Below are 19484 nucleotides of genomic sequence, written 5' to 3'. Positions count from 1 at the left end.
AATGATCACAAACGTTTAAATAATAACAGTGGGTCTAGTTATGTGATAACAATGTATAGTGAGCAGTGAAATAACTATTGGTTTCCATTTGTGGTGACTGCTGACTGACATTAGGGATGAGATTAAATAGATCCTGGAATTTAGCCTGGTCTGGAGCAGGCTAGCTCCACAGAATAAATCTCCATGGTAATTTATACCATAACATATCCTCCTGCCCCTTATCCATCTTTAGTGCAACCGGATTACGGATCAATTGAGCCAGGATCACCAAGATATCCTGGCTTAATCCCTTATCCTAGTTTTGTGCAACAGGCCCCTGGACAGGAAGTAAATAAACACACTCTGGAGTCTGGACAGGAAGTAAATAAACACACTCTGGAGTCTGGACAGGAAGTAAATAACCACACTCTGGAGTCTGGACAGGAAGTAAACAAACACACTCTGGACAGGAAGTAAATAAACACACTCTGGACAGGAAGTAAATAAACACACTCTGGACAGGAAGTAAATAAACACACTCTGGACAGGAAGTAAATAAACACACTCTGGACAGGAAGTAAATAAACACACTCTGGAGTCTGGACGGGAAGTAAATAAACACACCCTGGACAGGAAGTAAATAAACACACTGGATAGGAAGTAAATAAACACACTCTGGAGTCTGGACAGGAAGTAAATAAACACACGCTGGAGTCTGGACAGGAAGTAAATAAACACACTCTGGACAGGAAGTAAATAAACACACTCTGGACAGGAAGTAAATAAACACACTCTGGACAGGAAGTAAATAAACACACACTGGAGTCTGGACAGGAAGTAAATAAACACATTCTGGAGTCTGGACAGGAAGTAAACAAACACACTCTGGAGTCTGGACAGGAAGTAAACAAACACACTCTGGAGTCTGGACAGGAAGTAAACAAACACACTCTGGAGTCTGGACTGGAAGTAAACAAACACACTCTGGAGTCTGGACTGGAAGTAAACAAACACACTCTGGAGTCTGGACTGGAAGTAAATAAACACACTCTGGAGACTGGACTGGAAGTAAATAAACACACTCTGGAGTCTGGACAGGAAGTAAACAAACACACTCTGGACAGGAAGTAAATAAACACACTCTGGACAGGAAGTAAATAAACACACTCTGGTGTCTGGACAGGAAGTAAATAACCACATTCTGGAGTCTGGACAGGAAGTAAATAAACACACTCTGGAGTCTGGACAGGAAGTAAACAAACACACTCTGGACAGGAAGTAAATAAACACACTCTGGACAGGAAGTAAATAAACAAACTCTGGACAGGAAGTAAATAAACACACTCTGGACAGGAAGTAAATAAACACATTCTGGACAGGAAGTAAACAAACCAACTCTGGAGTCTGGACAGGAAGTAAATAAACACATTCTGGAGTCTGGACAGGAAGTAAACAAACACACTCTGGAGTCTGGACAAGAAGAAAACAAACACACTCTGGAGTCTGGACAGGAAGTAAATAAACACACTCTGGAGTCTGGACAGGAAGTAAACAAACCACACTGGAGTCTGGAGTCTGGACAGGAAGTAAATAAACACACTCTGGAGTCTGGACTGGAAGTAAATAAACACACTCTGGAGTCTGGACAGGAAGTAAATAAACACACTCTGGAGTCTGGACAGGAAGTAAACAAACACACTCTGGAGTCTGGACAGGAAGTAAACAAACACACTCTGGAGTCTGGACAGGAAGTAAACAAACACACTCTGGAGTCTGGACAGGAAGTAAATAAACACACTCTGGACAGGAAGTAAATAAACACATTCTGGACAGGAAGTAAATAAACACACTCTGGACAGGAAGTAAATAAAAACACTCTGGACAGGAAGTAAATAAACACACTCTGGACAGGAAGTAAATAAACACACTCTGGACAGGAAGTAAATAAACACACTGGACAGGAAGTAAATAAACACACTCTGGAGTCTGGACAGGAAGTAAATAAACGCACTCTGGAGTCTGGACAGGAAGTAAATAAACGCACTGGACAGGAAGTAAATAAACACACTCTGGAGTCTGGACAGGAAGCAAATAAACACACTCTGGAGTCTGGACAGGAAGTAAATAAACACACTCTGGACAGGAAGTAAATAAGATGGAGGTCTAGAAACACAAGGTTGCCCCAACTGGCAGGCCAACTCTCTTGCACAACCTCCCTGGCTCCATAGTATCAAGTATTTACAGTATATCCCTCTGTTATCCTCACTCTAGTCTAATATATAGTAATAATATATGCCGTTTAGCAGATGCTTTTATCCAAATCTACTTAGTCACGCGTGCATACTTTATACGTATGGGTGGTCCCATGAATCCAACCCACTATCCTGGGGTTACAAGCTCCACGCTCTACCAACTATACATGTTACTGTCGGCTGTCTGTCAAAGGAGGGAGCAGGACTGCATAGACGGCACAGAGGTTCTGCATGTGTTAGTGCACAGTGTCAGGCCAGTTCAAGGCTATTGAGACAGATGTGTGTTTACAGGTTATCATTACAAGTGGCTGAACTGTAGAGGGGGAGAAGGGCTGAGGGGGGAAGAGAGAAGAGTTAGGGGGTGAGAGAGAAGGGTGAGAGAGAGGGGTGAGGGGAAAGCGGTGAGTGGAGGTTGAGGGACATGACATCTGTGTGTAAACTGACATGTCAGACACACACACACACACCGAGAGTTGACCTCGCTGTAGCAGAAATGTCTAGCTCAAAGGAAGTTCAGGCAGGTCAAGGGATTAGTACTCGCTACATTCCACTAGCATGGGCTAACAATGCTACAAATTCAAACTGCATTCCACTAGCATGGGCTAACACTGCCACATATTCTAACTGCATTCCACTATCATGGGCTAACAATGCTACAAATTCAAACTGCATTCCACTAGCATAGGCTAGCGATGCTACACCGGTTAGGATAAGTCTCTCTGCCCCCAGAGGGAACGACTGAGGCCTATGTTCTTTGGCCGTGGAGGTGTGTGTGTGTGTGGGGAGGTGTTTGTGTGTTTAGCCTGGGAGATGTGTTGTGGTGAACCAGAGGGCTACCAGCAGAGGGGTAACACGGACCAGGAGAGGAGACGGGGGGTTAACACGGACCAGGAGAGGAGACGGGGGGTTAACACGGACCAGGAGAGGAGACGGGGGGTTAACACGGACCAGGAGAGGAGACGGGGGTTAACACGGACCAGGAGAGGAGACGGGGTTAACACGGACCAGGAGAGGAGACGGGGTTAACACGGACCAGGAGAGGAGACGGGAGGTTAACACGGACCAGGAGAGGAGACGGGGGGTTAACACGGACCAAAAGAGGAGACGGGGTTAACACGGACCAGGAGAGGAGACGGGAGGTTAACACGGACCAGGAGAGGAGACGGGGATTAACACGGACCAGGAGAGGAGACGGGGATTAACACGGACCAGGAGAGGAGACGGGGTTAACACGGACCAGGAGAGGAGACGGGGGGGGTAACACGGACCAGGAGAGGAGACGGGGGGTTAACACGGACCAGGAGAGGAGACGGGGGTTAACACGGACCAGGAGAGGAGACGGGGGGTTAACACGGACCAGGAGAGGAGACGGGGGGTTAACACGGACCAGGAGAGGAGACGGGGGGTTAACACGGACCAGGAGAGGAGATGATACGCCTTGGAGGGTGTCTCTCTCTTTGTGGCAGCTGGTAGGCTGGTTCCTCAGGTTCAGCAGCATCAGTATATGAAGGAAAGGCACTTGGTGGACGATCATCAGGCAAATTTTCAGCAGGAAAGTTAATCTCCTCAGCAGGTAGGTCTTTAACTGTTGTCTCCTCCAGCCGCTTTTCAACAAGAGGCTGTGCTGGTAGTGTATAAGGGACTGGCACTGCAACTGTCTGTTTCACTGTGGGGGTCTGTGTTCCCACTCTCTCGCTGGTTCAGCATTCCTCTCCTCAGGTACTGTAGGAGATGTGGGAACCTGTAGCGGATCATGATGAAGGTCATATTCATCCCCACTGTCTTCATCAGAATCTAGAGTCTGTGATGCAGGCTGGTGTCTCCTCGTTTTCTGACTTTTGGCCACTTTGGTCATATCTGGTTGTGTCTCAAAAGGTAAGTGGTCACAGGACATGAGCAGATTTCTGTGCAGGACCCTGGAGCGTCCCCTACCCTTTTCTGGTCTCAATTCATAAATCGGCAGGTCTGAACCCATTTGTCTCACCACTGTGTGAATTGTATCTTCCCAATAGTTACGGAGTTTTCCTGGTCCTCCTCTTGGTGTCAGGTTTTTAATCAGAACTCGCTCGCCAGGCTGTAGCACTGAACTCCTAACTTTAGTGTCATAGTACTTCTTACTTCTTTCAGCGGCTTTCTGAGCATTTTCATTTGCAATGGCGTATGCTTCTTCCATCCCTCGTTTCCAGTTCTCCACGTATTCTCGCTGGTTACTGGAACCTGCCTCTGTGCACAATCCAAAGAGCATATCAACTGGAAGCCTGGGTGATCTCCCAAACAGAAGATAAAATGGTGAATAGCCAGTCACTTCGCAACGGGTGCAGTTATAGGCATAAACCAGTTTGTTCAGAGACTCCTTCCAATTTGACTTTTGTGTCTCAGTTAGTGTCTTTAACATTTGCAACAATGTTCTGTTCATGCGTTCCGCTTGACCGTTTCCCATCGGGTGATAGGGTGTTGTCCTGGACCCCGCCATGCCACTGAGTTTCTTTAACTGATGGAACAACTGATTTTCAAATTCTCCCCTTGGTCATGGTGGATGCGGGGACGGGAACCCAAACTTCAGGGCAAAATCATTGAAGATGAGATTTGCAGCAGTTTTACCTGACTTTGATGTGGTGGCGTAGGCTTGAGTGAAACGTGTAAAATGATCAACAATCACGAGGATGTACTCATATCCTCCTTTGCATCTGTCGAGATGAAGGAAGTCTATACATACCAGTTCAAATGGCTGTGTTGTCACAATGTTTGTCAGAGGAGCTCTTGTTGCATGGGCTGGCCTTTTCTGCTTGACACAGCTACAAGTTTTAGTCACATAGTGCTCGATGTCAGATTGCATATATGGCCAGAAGAAGCGGTCACGTACTAGTGATACAGTGCGGTCAGTACCTTGGTGTCCCATGTTATTGTGCAACTCTTCCATCACTTTACCTTTGTACTGCTCTGGTAGAACTAACTGCTTGCGGGCTGTAGTGATTCTGTACAAAATGCCATCACTGTCTATTGTCAATTTGTCCCATTCTCTGAATAGGCATTTTGTCTTTGGACTGAATTTCTTTTGCTCTTTAACTGGCGGTTTGGAACCCGACAGTTTGAAATTGAGCACAGGACGGATGACTGGATCAGATTCTTGTGCTTCTCTAATCCCATCTTTTGGGATCGAGCTGGTTGTTGCAGTGGTTGTCTCACCTTCAGCTGATACTGACATAGATGCAGCTGAAAGCCTGCATCACAGACTCTAGATTCTGATGAAGACAGTGGGGATGAATATGACCTTCATCATGATCCGCTACAGGTTCCCACATCTCCTACAGTACCTGAGGAGAGGAATGCTGAACCAGCGAGAGAGTGGGAACACAGACCCCCAACAGTGAAACAGACAGTTGCAGTGCCAGTCCCTTATACACTACCAGCACAGCCTCTTGTTGAAAAGCGGCTGGAGGAGACAACAGTTAAAGACCTACCTGCTGAGGAGATTAACTTGCCTGCTGAAAATTTGCCTGATGATCGTCCACCAAGTGCCTTTCCTTCATATACTGATGCTGCTGAACCTGAGGAACCAGCCTACCAGCTGCCACAAAGAGAGAGACACCCTCCAAGACGTATCACCTATGATCAGCTTGGTATCCCTTCCTGCTACAGTATACAGCCACAGCCACAGTTGTTCCCTGTCTACTCTGCACCAGGACTGGTTCCATGGCTGCCATCACTACAGCAATGTTACTTTCAGCCACCTTACATGTATGGGCTTCAGCAAACATGAGGCTACAGAGTTGACATGTTTGACCATGGACTACTGTCAGATTTCACAGACTGTCAAAAGAGACAATTTACAGACTATGCATATAGATCATTAAAATTGATGGACTGTTGATCAATAGTATGAGAAAATACTGCTTATGTTATATAGCTGGTCAACAGATATGGACTGTGAATATAACTTGTTAGTTATATTTGAACTGTGACCCGTGACTTCTGCTCAAGTACTACCTTACAGAAGAGGATTTTCTAGGTCCAGTGCATACGAACTGTTGAAGAAGACAATGTTGGTAATGTTGGGACAACATTTATTTTGTCGGGGAGAGTGTGACAGGTTAAAGGACATATTCATAGCCTGTTATACATTGAAAAGTATTAGTAAGTTCATAGTATGTGAGGATCTTAAAACATCTAAGGTTAAAATATGCATTCAGTATTAGTTGATAGAGATTGATAACATTCATATAATTGTGTTAAAGTTCAAATCTGTCAAAGGGTACGAATTGTGAGAGTAATGTGTAAACGTTATATTGATTACTTTATTTTGTGGTGCCTAAAAGTGTTAATCTGTGATCTACGAAATGCTTTTAATCTATGAGCCGGAGATCGATTGCTCTGGTCTCCACCCATATTCCTGGGGAAATTCGCGGTCTTTTTCTCATTGAACTAAATGTTGACTTGAGAATACAACACCGTATCACTCTCGTGATTATTTCTCCCCTGTTTTCAGGGGCGTAACAGAGACGGGGGGTTAACACGGACCAGGAGAGGAGACGGGGGGTTAACACGGACCAGGAGAGGAGACGGGGGGTTAACACGGACCAGGAGAGGAGACGGGGGGTTAACACGGACCAGGAGAGGAGACGGGGGGTTAACACGGACCAGGAGAGGAGACGGGGGGTTAACATGGACCAGGAGAGGAGACGGGGGGTTAACATGGACTGTTCCACAACAATATGTATGGTATACCACACGGTTCCACATCAATATGTAGGGTATACCACACGGTTCCACATCAATATGTAGGGTATACCACACGGTTCCACATCAATATGGAGGGTATACCACACGGTTCCACAACAATATGTAGGGTATACCACACGGTTCCACATCAATATGGAGGGTATACCACACGGTTCCACATCAATATGTAGGGTATACCACACGGTTCCACATCAATATGTAGGGTATACCACACGGTTCCACAACAATATGTAGCGTATACCACACGGTTCCACATCAATATGTAGGGTATACCACACGGTTCCACAACAATATGGAGGGTATACCACACGGTTCCACATCAATATGTAGGGTATACCACACGGTTCCACAACAATATGGAGGGTATACCACACGGTTCCACATCAATATGTAGCGTATACCACACGGTTCCACATCAATATGTAGGGTATACCACACGGTTCCACATCAATATGGAGGGTATACCACACGGTTCCACATCAATATGTAGCGTATACCACACGGTTCCACAACAATATGGAGGGTATACCACACGGTTCCACATCAATATGGAGGGTATACCACACGGTTCCACATCAATATGGAGGGTATACCACACGGTTCCACATCAATATGGAGGGTATACCACACGGTTCCACAACAATATGTAGGGTATACCACACGGTTCCACATCAATATGTAGCGTATACCACACGGTTCCACATCAACTCACTGATTCACTGATTTTCCATGTGGCTGACATACAGGCATGGTAAATTATGGTGTATTGTAGTTTTGTTTTAATGATTATGTTTTACCTGTACTGGACCACATCGACTTACCCGTGGTTTTTCCATTGTCCATGGTGTACAGTGATTGGATGGAGGGAGGTACTTACCGATTGGATAAGCAGCTGACCCACGGTCTGTTTGTCGTGCCATTGGCTGATGCAGCCGGTGACCTGTTCCAGGAAGTGCTCATGGTGCTCCAGGATCTCTGGGATCTGATAGAACATCTCATCCACCAATGAGGGATCAACTAGGGAGCCACTGTCTGGCTGCTTCAGAGGCCGCATATAGCCCTACACATAGAGAGGGGGAGAGAGAGAGGGAGGTAGAGGGGGAGAGATAGAGAGGTAGAGAGAGAGAGAGAAAGAGGGAGAGAGAGTTAGAGAGAGAGAGGGAGAATTAGAGAGAGGTAGAGGGGGAGAGAGAGAGGGAGGTAGCGAGAGAGAGAGAGAGAGAGAGAGGGAGGGAGAGTTAGAGAGAGGTAGAGGGGGAGAGAGAGAGGGGGTAGAGAGAGCGAGAAAGACAATATGTTTCTATTTTGGGAAAATTAAACCTTATTTTCCTGAAACCAGCCCCGTGAAATGTGATCTCATCCAGGCAAGCCACAGACCCTGTGAAACAAGCACACACACTGCAGTGCTGTCGCGTGTGTAGAACATGAGTTGGAATGGTGTATTTGTGTGTGATCTGCGTATACAGCCTGAGTTGGTATGATGTGTGTGTGTGTGTGTGTGTGTGTGTGTGTGTGTGTGTGTGTGTGTGTGCGTGCGAGATGCATTGTTTAGTTATATAGTGTGAGTGTGTGTTCGGGGTCTGTTCAGAGGGTGCCTAATCGATGGCGTCTCACACACGCTTCTCATTCTGTTTTGACTACATGGCACCTGGGCTTACTATGGCTGCAGTTTAACATATCCCCTCTTTCACCCTCTCATAAGCCTCTTCCCCCCCCTCTCTCTCCTCTCCCAAGCCCCTCTTCCCTCTCCCCAGCCTCTCTTCCCCCTCTCTCTCCCAAGCATCTCTTCCCCTCTCTCAACTCTCCCAAGACTTTTCCTCCTCTCTTGCAAGCCTCTCTTCCCACTCAACTCTCCCAAGCCTTTCTCCCCCTCTCTCACTCCTCAGCCTCTCTTCCCCCTCTCTCAACTCCCCCAAACCTCTCTTCCCCCTCAACTCTCCCAAGCCTTTCTCCCCTCTCTCAACTCTCCCAAGCCTTTCTTACCCCTCTCTCTTAAGCCTCTCTTCCTCCTCAACTCTCCCAAGCCTTTCTCCCCCTCTCTCTCTCCTCAGCCTCTCTTCCCCCTCTCTCAACTCTCCCAAGCCTTTCTTACCCCTCTCTCTCATGCCTCTCTTCCCCTCTTACACGCCTCTTCCCTCTCTCAAGCCTCTCTCTCCTCTCCCAATTCTCTCTTCCCCCTCTCCTCTCTCAAACCCCTCCTTCCCCTCTCTTTCCTCACCCAAGCCTCTCTTCCCCCTCTTCTCCTCTCTCAAGCCTCTTCCCCCGATCTCCTCTCTCAAGCCTCTGTTCCCCCGATCTCCTCTCTTAAGGGTCTCTTTCCCCTCTCTCAAGCTTCTCTTTCCCCTCTCTCAAGCCTCTCTTTCCCCTCACTCAAGCCTCTCTTTCCCCTCTCTCAAGCCTCTCTTTCCCCTCTCTCAAGCCTCTCTTTCCCCTCACTCAAGCCTCTCTTTCCCCTCTCTCAAGCCTCTCTTTCCCCCCTCTCAAGCCTCTCTTTCCCCTCTCTCAAGCCTCTCTTTCCCCTCTTTCTCAAGCCTCTCTTCCCATTCTCTCTCAAGCCTCTCTTCCCATTCTCTCTCAAGCCTTCTCTTTCCATTCGCCCTCAAGCCTCTCTTTCCCCTATTTCTCAAGTCTCTCTTTCCCCTCTTTCTCAAGTCTCTCTTTCCCCTCTTTCTCAAGTCTCTCTTTCCCCTCTTTCTCAAGTCTCTCTTTCCCCTCTTTCTCAAGTCTCTCTTTCCCCTCTTTCTCAAGTCTCTCTTTCCCCTCTTTCTCAAGTCTCTCTTTCCCCTCTTTCTCAAGTCTCTCTTTCCCCTCTTTCTCAAGTCTCTTTCCCCTCTTTCTCAAGCCTCTCTTTCCCCTCTCTGATCTATCCGATAGACAAGGGGGGGGTTGAGTCTGGGTGGGGAGAGGGTTTGGGTCTGGGTGGGGAGAGGGTTTGGGTCTGGGTAGGGAAAGGGTTTGGGTCTGGGTAGGGAGAGGGTTTGGGTCTGGGTAGGGAGAGGGTTTGGGTCTGGGTGGGGACAGGGTTTGGGTCTGGGTAGGGACAGGGTTTGGGTCTGGGTAGGGAGAGGGTTTGGGTCTGGGTAGGGAGAGGGTTTGGGTCTCGGTAGGGAAAGGGTTTGGGTCTCGGTAGGGGGAAAGGGTTTGGGTCTCGGTAGGGAAAGGGTTTGGGTCTGGGTGGGGAGAGGTTTGGGTCTGGGTGGGGAGAGGTTTGGGTCTGGGTGGGGAGAGGTTTGGGTCTGGGTGGGGAGAGGTTTGGGTCTGGGTGGGGAGAGGGTTTGGGTCTGGGTGGGGAGAGGTTTGGGTCTGGGTGGGGGAGAGGGTTTGGGTCTGGGTGGGGAGAGGGTTTGGGTCTGGGTAGGGAGAGGTTTGGATCTGGGTAGGGAGAGGTTTGGGTCTGGGTGGGGATAGGGAGAAGGTTTGGGTGGGGATAGGGAGAAGGTTTGGGTCGGGGTGGGGAGAGGGAGAGGGTTTGGGTGGGGAGACTGCCTGTCTGAATGAGGCGGTGAGATATGTGGCTGAGGGGTGAGGAGAGGGGCTTTAGCAGGAGTCCTTTAACATTAAGACATTAAGACTTCAACCATCTGTTAGCACTGGTGGTTCTTGTGTGTGTGTGTGTGTGTGTGTGTGTGTGTGTGTGTGTGTGTGTGTGTGTGTGTGTGTGTGTATAGTATTACCTGTATGAGTGTCCGGAGCGACTCCACATAAGACTGCTCAGTGTCCAGGAGGGTCATCACGACATGTCTTCTCATATCCTGCAGGGGGAGACAACACTGAGTGCTATGGCATAACACACACACACACACAAACACACACAATTTGGCTCGACTGTCATCGAAATAAGGGTTTCCTGTTTACATGGTTAGGTTGGAATCTGTACACTGGGAAAAACACCAGTGTGTGTGTGTCCTACAGAGAAGATACAATCTTGTCAAAGGCTTATGGCTCAAAGGCTAATAGATGAAGAGAAGAGACTCGTGCCTTATCACGACTAACACAGCAAACTACCAGCAGTCACGCTCTACACATCCTACACACTGGGACGTCACACAAACACCCCCAGGGAATATTAGGCTCAGATTCCTAACGATCTGTTCTCTCCATCTTCCTTTCCTCAAAACCTCTGTCTATTTTCTCTCTCTTTCTCTGTGTACCTCTAGATTGAGAAGCAACGTACCAGGAGACATCTGGCCCTGATGCAACAAGACTAACAGAGACAGTGGAAATCTGGTTCAGAGAAGTTAGTCTATCAATGAATTAAATCACTGAATGAAATACATAAACTCTAGTCGACAAACACAGAGAGGAGAGAGTGACAGAGGGAGGAGAGGGAGAGAGAGGAGGAGAGAGAGAAGAGAGAGGGAGGAGAGAGAGAAGAGAGAGTGAGGAGAGCGAACGAGAACGAGAGGGAGAGAGAGAAGAGCAAGACCGGATGAGTCAGGCCAACCCAGTCTGCCCCAGGTGGCTAACGAGACTAACTCTGCCTCTCTCTCTCACACACACACACACGTCCTCTATTCATTGTTGCCACGCCAACCAGCAGCATCCTCCATCTTAGCCCCGCCCCCCGCAGCAACAGTTACCAGGTTTTCTGCTGGCTCTCTAGAGTTCTTCAGTGTTCCATTCTGGCGCTAACGTTAGTCGCTATTCACTGGAGCTAACGTTAGTCGCTAATCACTGGAGCTTCCTCTTAGGCAGGCAGGGAACATCTCTGCCCCTTAAACCCACAGGGGAGAACTGTCTGACCCACAGACCACTGCTCTGTCACAGGGTTCACTAAAACACAGACAAACACAGGATCAAAGCCATAGGTCTTCAGACGGCCTCCACTGATTCTTCACATGATATGAGAATAACACATTATATACTTCCCCAGAACAAAACATGACCAAGTCATCTATTCCAGAACACACTAGAACAGACATGACTTAACTATGCTTTCTAATCTCCACCCAGCCTGGTTCCTCTCAAGGGTCCTTTCCATAGGGAGTTGTTCCTGGCCGACTGGCCAATGTCACATCTGCTTTCTCTTTATGGGTTCAGGTCCAGGTTGTGTTAATATATGTCGGCCCCAGGAAGACTAGCTGTCGCCATTGGTGTTGGCTAATGGCTAATATGAATCAATTGTTAACCAGTGCAACAGACAACCCAGACTCCATCAACACTAGTAAACATTACCCTAAATACCAGACAGCTTTCCTGCTCCGTGTCCTAATAATAACGTTACAAAAATAACATCCAACAATTCCACATTTACATCTGGATCTCCCACAAGACTCAGCAGGGGGGCATTCATGTGTCCCTAGCCTGAGGAAGGTGACAGTGCCGTCACTGCATAGCATCAAGTCAGAGAGAGAAAGACAGAGAAGGAAAGAGAGAGAGACAGAGAAAGAAAGACAGAGAGAGAGACACAGAGAGAGAGAGAAAGACAGAGAAGGAAAGAGAGAGAAAGACCGAAGGAAAGAGAGAGAGACAGAGAGAGAGAGAAAGAAAGACAGAGAGACACAGAGAGAGAAAGACAGAGAAGGAAAGAGAGAGAGAGAAAGAAAGACAGATAGAGAGACTCGAGAGAGAGAGAGAGAGAGAGAGAGAGAGAGAGAAAGACCGAAGGAAAGAGAGAGACAGAGAGAGAGAGAAAGAAAGACAGAGAGACACAGAGAGAGAGAGAAAGACAGAGAAGGAAAGAGAGAGACAGAGAGAGAGAGAGAAAGAAAGACAGAGAGAGACACAGAGAGAGCGGGAGATGGCTTTGCTAGATATTACTGCGTTGTTGGGAGCTAGAAACATAAGCATTTCGCTGCACCTGCGATAACATCTGCAAAACTGTTTATGCAGACCAAATAAATAGATTTGATTTGAGAGGGGGAGAGAGAGAGTGGACATCTGGTGACTGTCAAATCCATTAACGTGGGATACACATGCACGCTTTCATGTCATCTTGATATAGTCTAAAATGAAATCAGTTTCGTCATGTCAAGCTGACATAGTTTGAACAGGAAGTCAACCCCCAGCCCACCTGAGGAGGTCCAGTTGAAACTGCAACAAGATCTCTGGGTAATCAACACTTCTCCAGGGCCTTTCACTGAGGTCCAAGTGTCAGTCCTGGATAAAAGATCTCTGGGTAATCAACCCTTCTCCAGGGCCTTTCACTGAGGTCCAAGTGTCAGTCCTGGATAAAAGATCTCTGGGTAATCAACACTTCTCCAGGGCCTTTCACTGAGGCCCAAGTGTCAGTCCCGGATAAAAGATCTCTGGGTAATCAACACTTCTCCAGGGCCTTTCACTGAGGCCCAAGTGTCAGTCCTGGATAAAAGATCTCTGGGTCATCAACACTTCTCCAGGGCCTTTCACTGAGGTCCAAGTGTCAGTCCTGGATAAAATATCTCTGGGTAATCAACACTTCTCCAGGGCCTTTCACTGAGGTCCAAGTGTCAGTCCTGGATAAAAGATCTCTGGGTAATCAACACTTCTCCAGGGCCTTTCACTGAGGCCCAAGTGTCAGTCATGGATAAAAGATCTCTGGGTAATCAACACTTCTCCAGGGCCTTTCACTGAGGTCCAAGTGTCAGTCCTGGATAAAAGATCTCTGGGTAATCAACACTTCTCCAGGGCCTTTCACTGAGGCCCAAGTGTCAGTCCTGGATAAAAGATCTCTGGGTAATCAACCCTTCTCCAGGGCCTTTCACTGAGGTCCAAGTGTCAGTCCTGGATAAAAGATCTCTGGGTAATCAACACTTCTCCAGGGCCTTTCACTGAGGCCCAAGTGTCAGTCCTGGATAAAAGATCTCTGGGTAATCAACCCTTCTCCAGGGCCTTTCACTGAGGCCCAAGTGTCAGTCCTGGATAAAAGATCTCTGGGTAATCAACCCTTCTCCAGGGCCTTTCACTGAGGTCCAAGTGTCAGTCCTGGGTGAAGCACTCTCCCTTCTCTCCTTCCAATAGGATGGACCCTTTTGCATTTAAAGTTGACACATTCAAATGTGTTCGTTAATTGCATTTAAATAATTGATTCTGTGACACTAGGCAACCCTCGTGTAATGGCAATGCAATTTTTTCGGAACTATGATGCATTGGGAATGTGAGAGAACTAAAAGGACATGCAAAGAGAAGCCTTACGTTAATGAGAGTCCCTCTGTTCTCACCTACAGGAGGCTGACAGAACCTTGTGAAGATGCTGGAGGAAACAGGTATAAAAGTATCTATGTCCACAGTAAAACGAGTCCTATATCGACATAACCTGAAAGGCCGCTCAGCAAGGAAGAAGCCCCTGCTCCAAAACCGCCATAAAAAAGCCAGACTACAGTTTGCAACTGCACATGGGGACAAAGATCGTATTTTTTGGAGAAATGTCCTCAAGTCTGATGAAACAAAAATATAACTGTTTGGCCATAATGACCATCGTTATGTTTGGAGGAAAAAGGGGGAGGCTTGCAAGCCGAAGAACACCATTCCAACCATGAAGCATGGGGGTGACAGCATCATGTTGTGGGAGTGCTTTGCTGCAGGAGAGACTGGTGCACTTCACAAAATAGATGGCGTCATGAGGAAGGAAAATGATGTGGATATATTGAAGCAACATCTCAAGACATCAGTCAGGAAGGTAAAGCTTGGTTGCAAATTTGTCTTCCAAATGGACAATGACCCCAAGCATACTTCCAAAGTTGTGGAAAAATGGCTTAAGGACAACAAAGTCAAGGTATTGGAGTGGCCATCACAAAGCCCTGACCTCAATCCTATAGAAAATGTGTGGGCAGAACTGAAAAAGCATGTGCGAGCACAGAGGCCTACAAACCTAACTCAGTTACACCAGCTCTGTCAGGAGGAATGGGACAAAATTCACCCAACATATTGTGGGAAGCTAGTGGAAGGCTACCCAAAACGTTTGACCCAAGTTAAATAATTTAAAAGGCAGTGCTACCAAATACTAATTGAGTGGATGTAAACTTCTGGTCCACTGGGAATGTGATGAAAGAAATAAAAGCGGAAATAAATAATTTCATATTCTTCAAATGAAGTGTTGATCCTAACTGACCTAAGACAGGAAATGTTTACTAGGATTAAATGTCAGGAATTGTGAAAAACCCATATTTCCAGACAAGATACTTTGATGACATCCTGGTATGGAACGTTACTGACGCTCTCCTCTCCGAGTTCATTTCATATATTACTTCTCTTATACTTCTCTTACTCCCATCTCAAATTCACAGCAGAGGGAAGTCAGGAGAAAATAGACTTATTGGATCTTACAATCCACAAAAATAAAATAAACAAGTTGGTGACTACCAATCCACAGAGTAGGAATTTTAAAGCAGGACATACTGGTGGGTCAGTTCCTAAGACTGACCTAACTGTAGTAAAGACATAGATTTCGAGTGCAAAGCTAATGATATGCGCACCAGGTTCCTGCCACGCTGAAAAGGGTGTCATTGAACAGGCCTATACCCGTGCTAGAGAGACTGAACGTCAACGCCTACCCACGGGCACAAATACAAACCAGGACAAAACGCCCGCACGTTTGTGTTTTTCCACGGAGTACGGCCCATGTGCCGGTCACGTCAAATCCATTTTTATTGAAACATCCTCATAAGTGATCCAAATCTACCAGAGTTCATTTCCCCCTCCATTTGTTTCCGCCATGCGCGCAATCTAGCCGAATCCATTATGCGCAGCAGCTGCCCAAGAAGCGCGATACTTGGCTGCCAGGCAGTCCAATGACAGTTACTAGTGTGGCCGCCGTGTAGAATGTGACAATACGACCAATACTAAAGTTCTTTATCACCCGAGAACAGGTCAAGAATACATTACATACGTTAATTGTAGCACCACAAATGTCATATACTAAACTCAGCAAAAAAAGAAACGTCCCCTTTATCAGGACCTTGTCTTTCAAAGATAATTCGTAAAAATACAAATAACTTCACAGATCTTCATTGTAAAGGGTTTAAACACTGTTTCCCATGCTTGTTCAATGAACCAAAAACAATTAATGAACATGCACCTGTGGAACGGTCGTTAAGACACTAACAACTTAGACGGTAGGCAAATAAGGCCACAGTTATGAAACTTAGGACACTAGAGGCCTTTCTACTGACTCTGAAAAACGGCAAAAGAAAGATGCCCTGGGTCCCTGCTCATCTGTGTGAATGTGCCTTAGGCATGCTGCAAGGAGGCATGAGGACTACAGATGTGGCCAGGACAATAAATTGCAATGTCTGAACTGTGAGACGCCTAAGATAGCGTTACAGGGAGACGGGACGGACAGCTGATCGTCCTCGCAGTGGCAAACCACGTGTAACAACAACTGCACAGGATCGGTATATCCGAACATCACACCTGCGGGACAGGTACAGGATGGCAACAACAACTGCCCGAGTTACACCAGGAACGCACAGTCCCTCCATCAGTGCTCATACTGTCCGCAATAGGCTGAGAGAGGCTGGACTGAGGGCTTGTAGGCCTGTTGTAAGGCAGGTCCTCACCAGACATCACCGGAAACAACGTCGCCTATGGGCACAAACCCACCGCCGCTGGACCAGACAGGACTGGCAAAATGTGCTCTTCACTGACGAGTCGGGATCTATTTGGAGGTGGAGGGTCAGTCATGGTCTGGGTCGGTGTGTCACAGCATCATCAGACTGAGCTTGTTATTGTATGCAATCTCAACGTTGTGTGTTACAGGGAAGACGTCCTCATCCCTCATGTGGTACCCTTCCTGCAATCTCATCCTGACATGACCCTCCAGCATGACAATGCGACCAGCCATACTGCTCGTTATGTGCGTGATTTCCTGCAGGACATGAATATCAGTGTTCTGCCATGGCCAGCAAAGATCCCGGATCTCAATCCCATTGAGCACGTCTGGGACCTGTTGGATCGGAGGGTGAGGGCTAGGGCCATTCCCCCCAGAAATGTCCGGGAACTTGCAGGTACCTTGGTGGAAGAGTGGGGTAACATCTCACAGCAAGAACTGGTGCAGTCCATGAGGAGGAGATGCACTGCAGTACTTAATGCAGCTGGTGGCCACACCAGATACTGACTGTTACTTTTGATTTTGACCCCCCTTTGTTCAGGGGCACATTATTCAATTTCTGTTAGTCACATGTCTGTGGAACTTGTTCAGTTTGTGTCTCACTTGTTGAATCTTATGTTTATACAAATATTTACACGTTAAGTTAGCTGAAAATAAATGCAGATGACAGTGAGAGGACGTTTCTTTATTTGCTGGGTTGATTTACTATACACGCCTACTGCATCTGTTGGTCAAACGAAACGAGCCAACCATGGCTCACCTTCCTCCCTGCTCGTTGTAGGTATAGAACACGTTCAAATTTCACCAAGAGGAAGTGACAACATACGTAGACTAAAACAAAGAGGGGCATTCTGACAGTAATCCTTAGACACTGTGGATCCAAAGGGGCTAAACAATGGTTTTTCACTGTCCTCGTTTCTATAATGTTGTTGCCTTGATTTTTTGGGTCTCTGTGTCTCCAGATTCACAGAAACCCAAATATCACCTATATATATTTTGACATGGACTACTGATTAATGAGACACACTCTTTCTCTCATTATTTGGTGCTATAATTTACCATTGACCTTGAAACATATTATAATGTTGATACACTGTTGTGTCTCAATGAGCCACTAGCCTATAAATAGGAGCTATGTGCAAAGGTCAGGTCACTCTGAGGAAGACGTCAGCTTGACGGAAAAACGTCTGTCACCTCTCCACATCCTGTACAATGGATTAAAGTGAGCAATAAGAAATCAATCTCTGCCTTTATTGTTGAGTTCCCCAACTCCTCTGTACCTTGAATTAGTCCTTTTGGAAGTGTTTCTTGGGAAGCCGTTCTGGTGATTTTTGTCATTGTTGTTGAGCAACCTTCCTTTTCTTGCGCAGGTCCAGCTGAACTCAGCTGTTGATAGCCGCAGGTCCAGCTGAACTCAGCTGTTGATAGCCTTCCTTTTCTTGCGCAGGTCCAGCTGAACTCAGCTGTTGATAGCCTTCCTTTTCTTGCGCAGGTCCAGCTGAACTCAGCTGTTGATAGCCTTCCTTTTCTTGCGCAGGTCCAGCTGAACTCAGCTGTTGATAGCCGTTGCAGAGCTATTAACAGAAAATGGAAGCACAGCTGAAGGACGTGTCACACACAAACACACTGGCTTTAAAGTGTGCACACACACACACGCACAAACACACTGGCTGATGCACGTAGAATGACACACCGAAACGTTTCTGGTATTGAGAACAGTGAGATACATTGTGGGTTTGTGAAAGGAACATTACAGGAGGGTGAGGGAACTCCCTGCAGTCTAAAGCTTAGTGAGATTATTTGTGTCTGTGTGTGTGTGTGTGTGTGTGTGTGTGTGTGTGGTAAAACAAGAGGGATCTTCCTGAAACAATGAACTTTGCTCTTTTAGGTTCCCGCTGCCTTAATTGGATACCACACACACACACACACAGCGGCACGTGGGGGAATGATGGCCAGAACGTTGTTTTCATTTTGGTCACAGGATTGCCATGGTAACCGAGTTTAAAGCTAGAACCATTAGTTGCTACATCCATTTCTGGACTAATTATACCCATTGACTTAACATATAAGCGTATATGAAGCATATAACTTAAAAATGCCCCATTTTAACTGTCGTACCCCATCAGAACCCAAAATAGAAACTTGTTTTTCTCCCAACGTTTGTAAACAATGCAAATATAAACAAACACTGTATAGCCTCATAACACGGTTACAACTGTAATGTTGATATCATGGATGGTCATCCGCTTTGCTATTGCTTCAATGAAGGACTTTAAAAGCCACAACAGATAAATGCAAGATGGAGAGCAGAAGGTGGATGTGATCATTATTCATTGACCTCTCCCTGTTACCTGGTGACATGGATTGGATAAAAACATCTGCACGCGTATACAAACACACTAACAACCCAATATGGCTGCTGGCCTTCAGAGGCAAGGTTTTAGCCTGTGGGACTAGGATGGTTTTGATTGGCTGAGAAGCCTAAGCCATGCTCCCTCTGATGGCTTTGATTGGCTTAGAAGCTTTAGTCTGTCTGTTATTATGAGTCTTAGAGGGGAAAGGGGATTCTGTGTGTGTGTGTGTGTGTGTGTGTGTCTCCCATGTCAGAGCAGCCCGCAGGGGGCCTCTACTGAACCTTGGTCGCTGAACTCACTGCTCAGAACGTTTACCAAATATTACCATTACACACACACACACACATACACACACACACACACACACACAACCCTAAACTAAGTCCAGCCACGACAGAACATCTCTGTCCTACAGTAGCCCACACCGTTCAATCAATCTGAGCCACCTCCCATCTCAGTGTTAACCAATCAGATCTACTCTCATAATGCTTCTCAAACAAGAGAACAGGCGTCTCATCTGGAATGTTCCAGGCTGGTTGCCTAGCACTTGAGAGAGAGAGAGGAGCAGCGACATGAGAAAGAGAGAGGAGAAAGCGAGAGGAGAAAGAGAGAGGAGCAGAGAGAGGAGAAAGA

General features: G+C 46.8%; 1 protein-coding gene across 1 annotated transcript in view; it reads right to left on the bottom strand.

The window, feature by feature from the left end:
• LOC115125920 (rho guanine nucleotide exchange factor 17-like) overlaps positions 1 to 19484 on the bottom strand; it is a 130980-nt gene that overhangs the window by 32589 nt on the left and 78907 nt on the right. Inside the window, 2 exon segments of the mRNA XM_065024241.1 lie at positions 7849 to 8031; positions 10646 to 10723. Coding sequence (XP_064880313.1) covers positions 7849 to 8031; positions 10646 to 10723 — 261 coding nt within the window.

Source organism: Oncorhynchus nerka, linkage group LG11, assembly GCF_034236695.1.
Source record: "Oncorhynchus nerka isolate Pitt River linkage group LG11, Oner_Uvic_2.0, whole genome shotgun sequence".
NCBI classification, from domain to species: domain Eukaryota; kingdom Metazoa; phylum Chordata; class Actinopteri; order Salmoniformes; family Salmonidae; genus Oncorhynchus; species Oncorhynchus nerka.
Note: the sequence above shows the minus strand (reverse complement) of the source record. Positions and strands in the feature narration are given on the sequence as shown.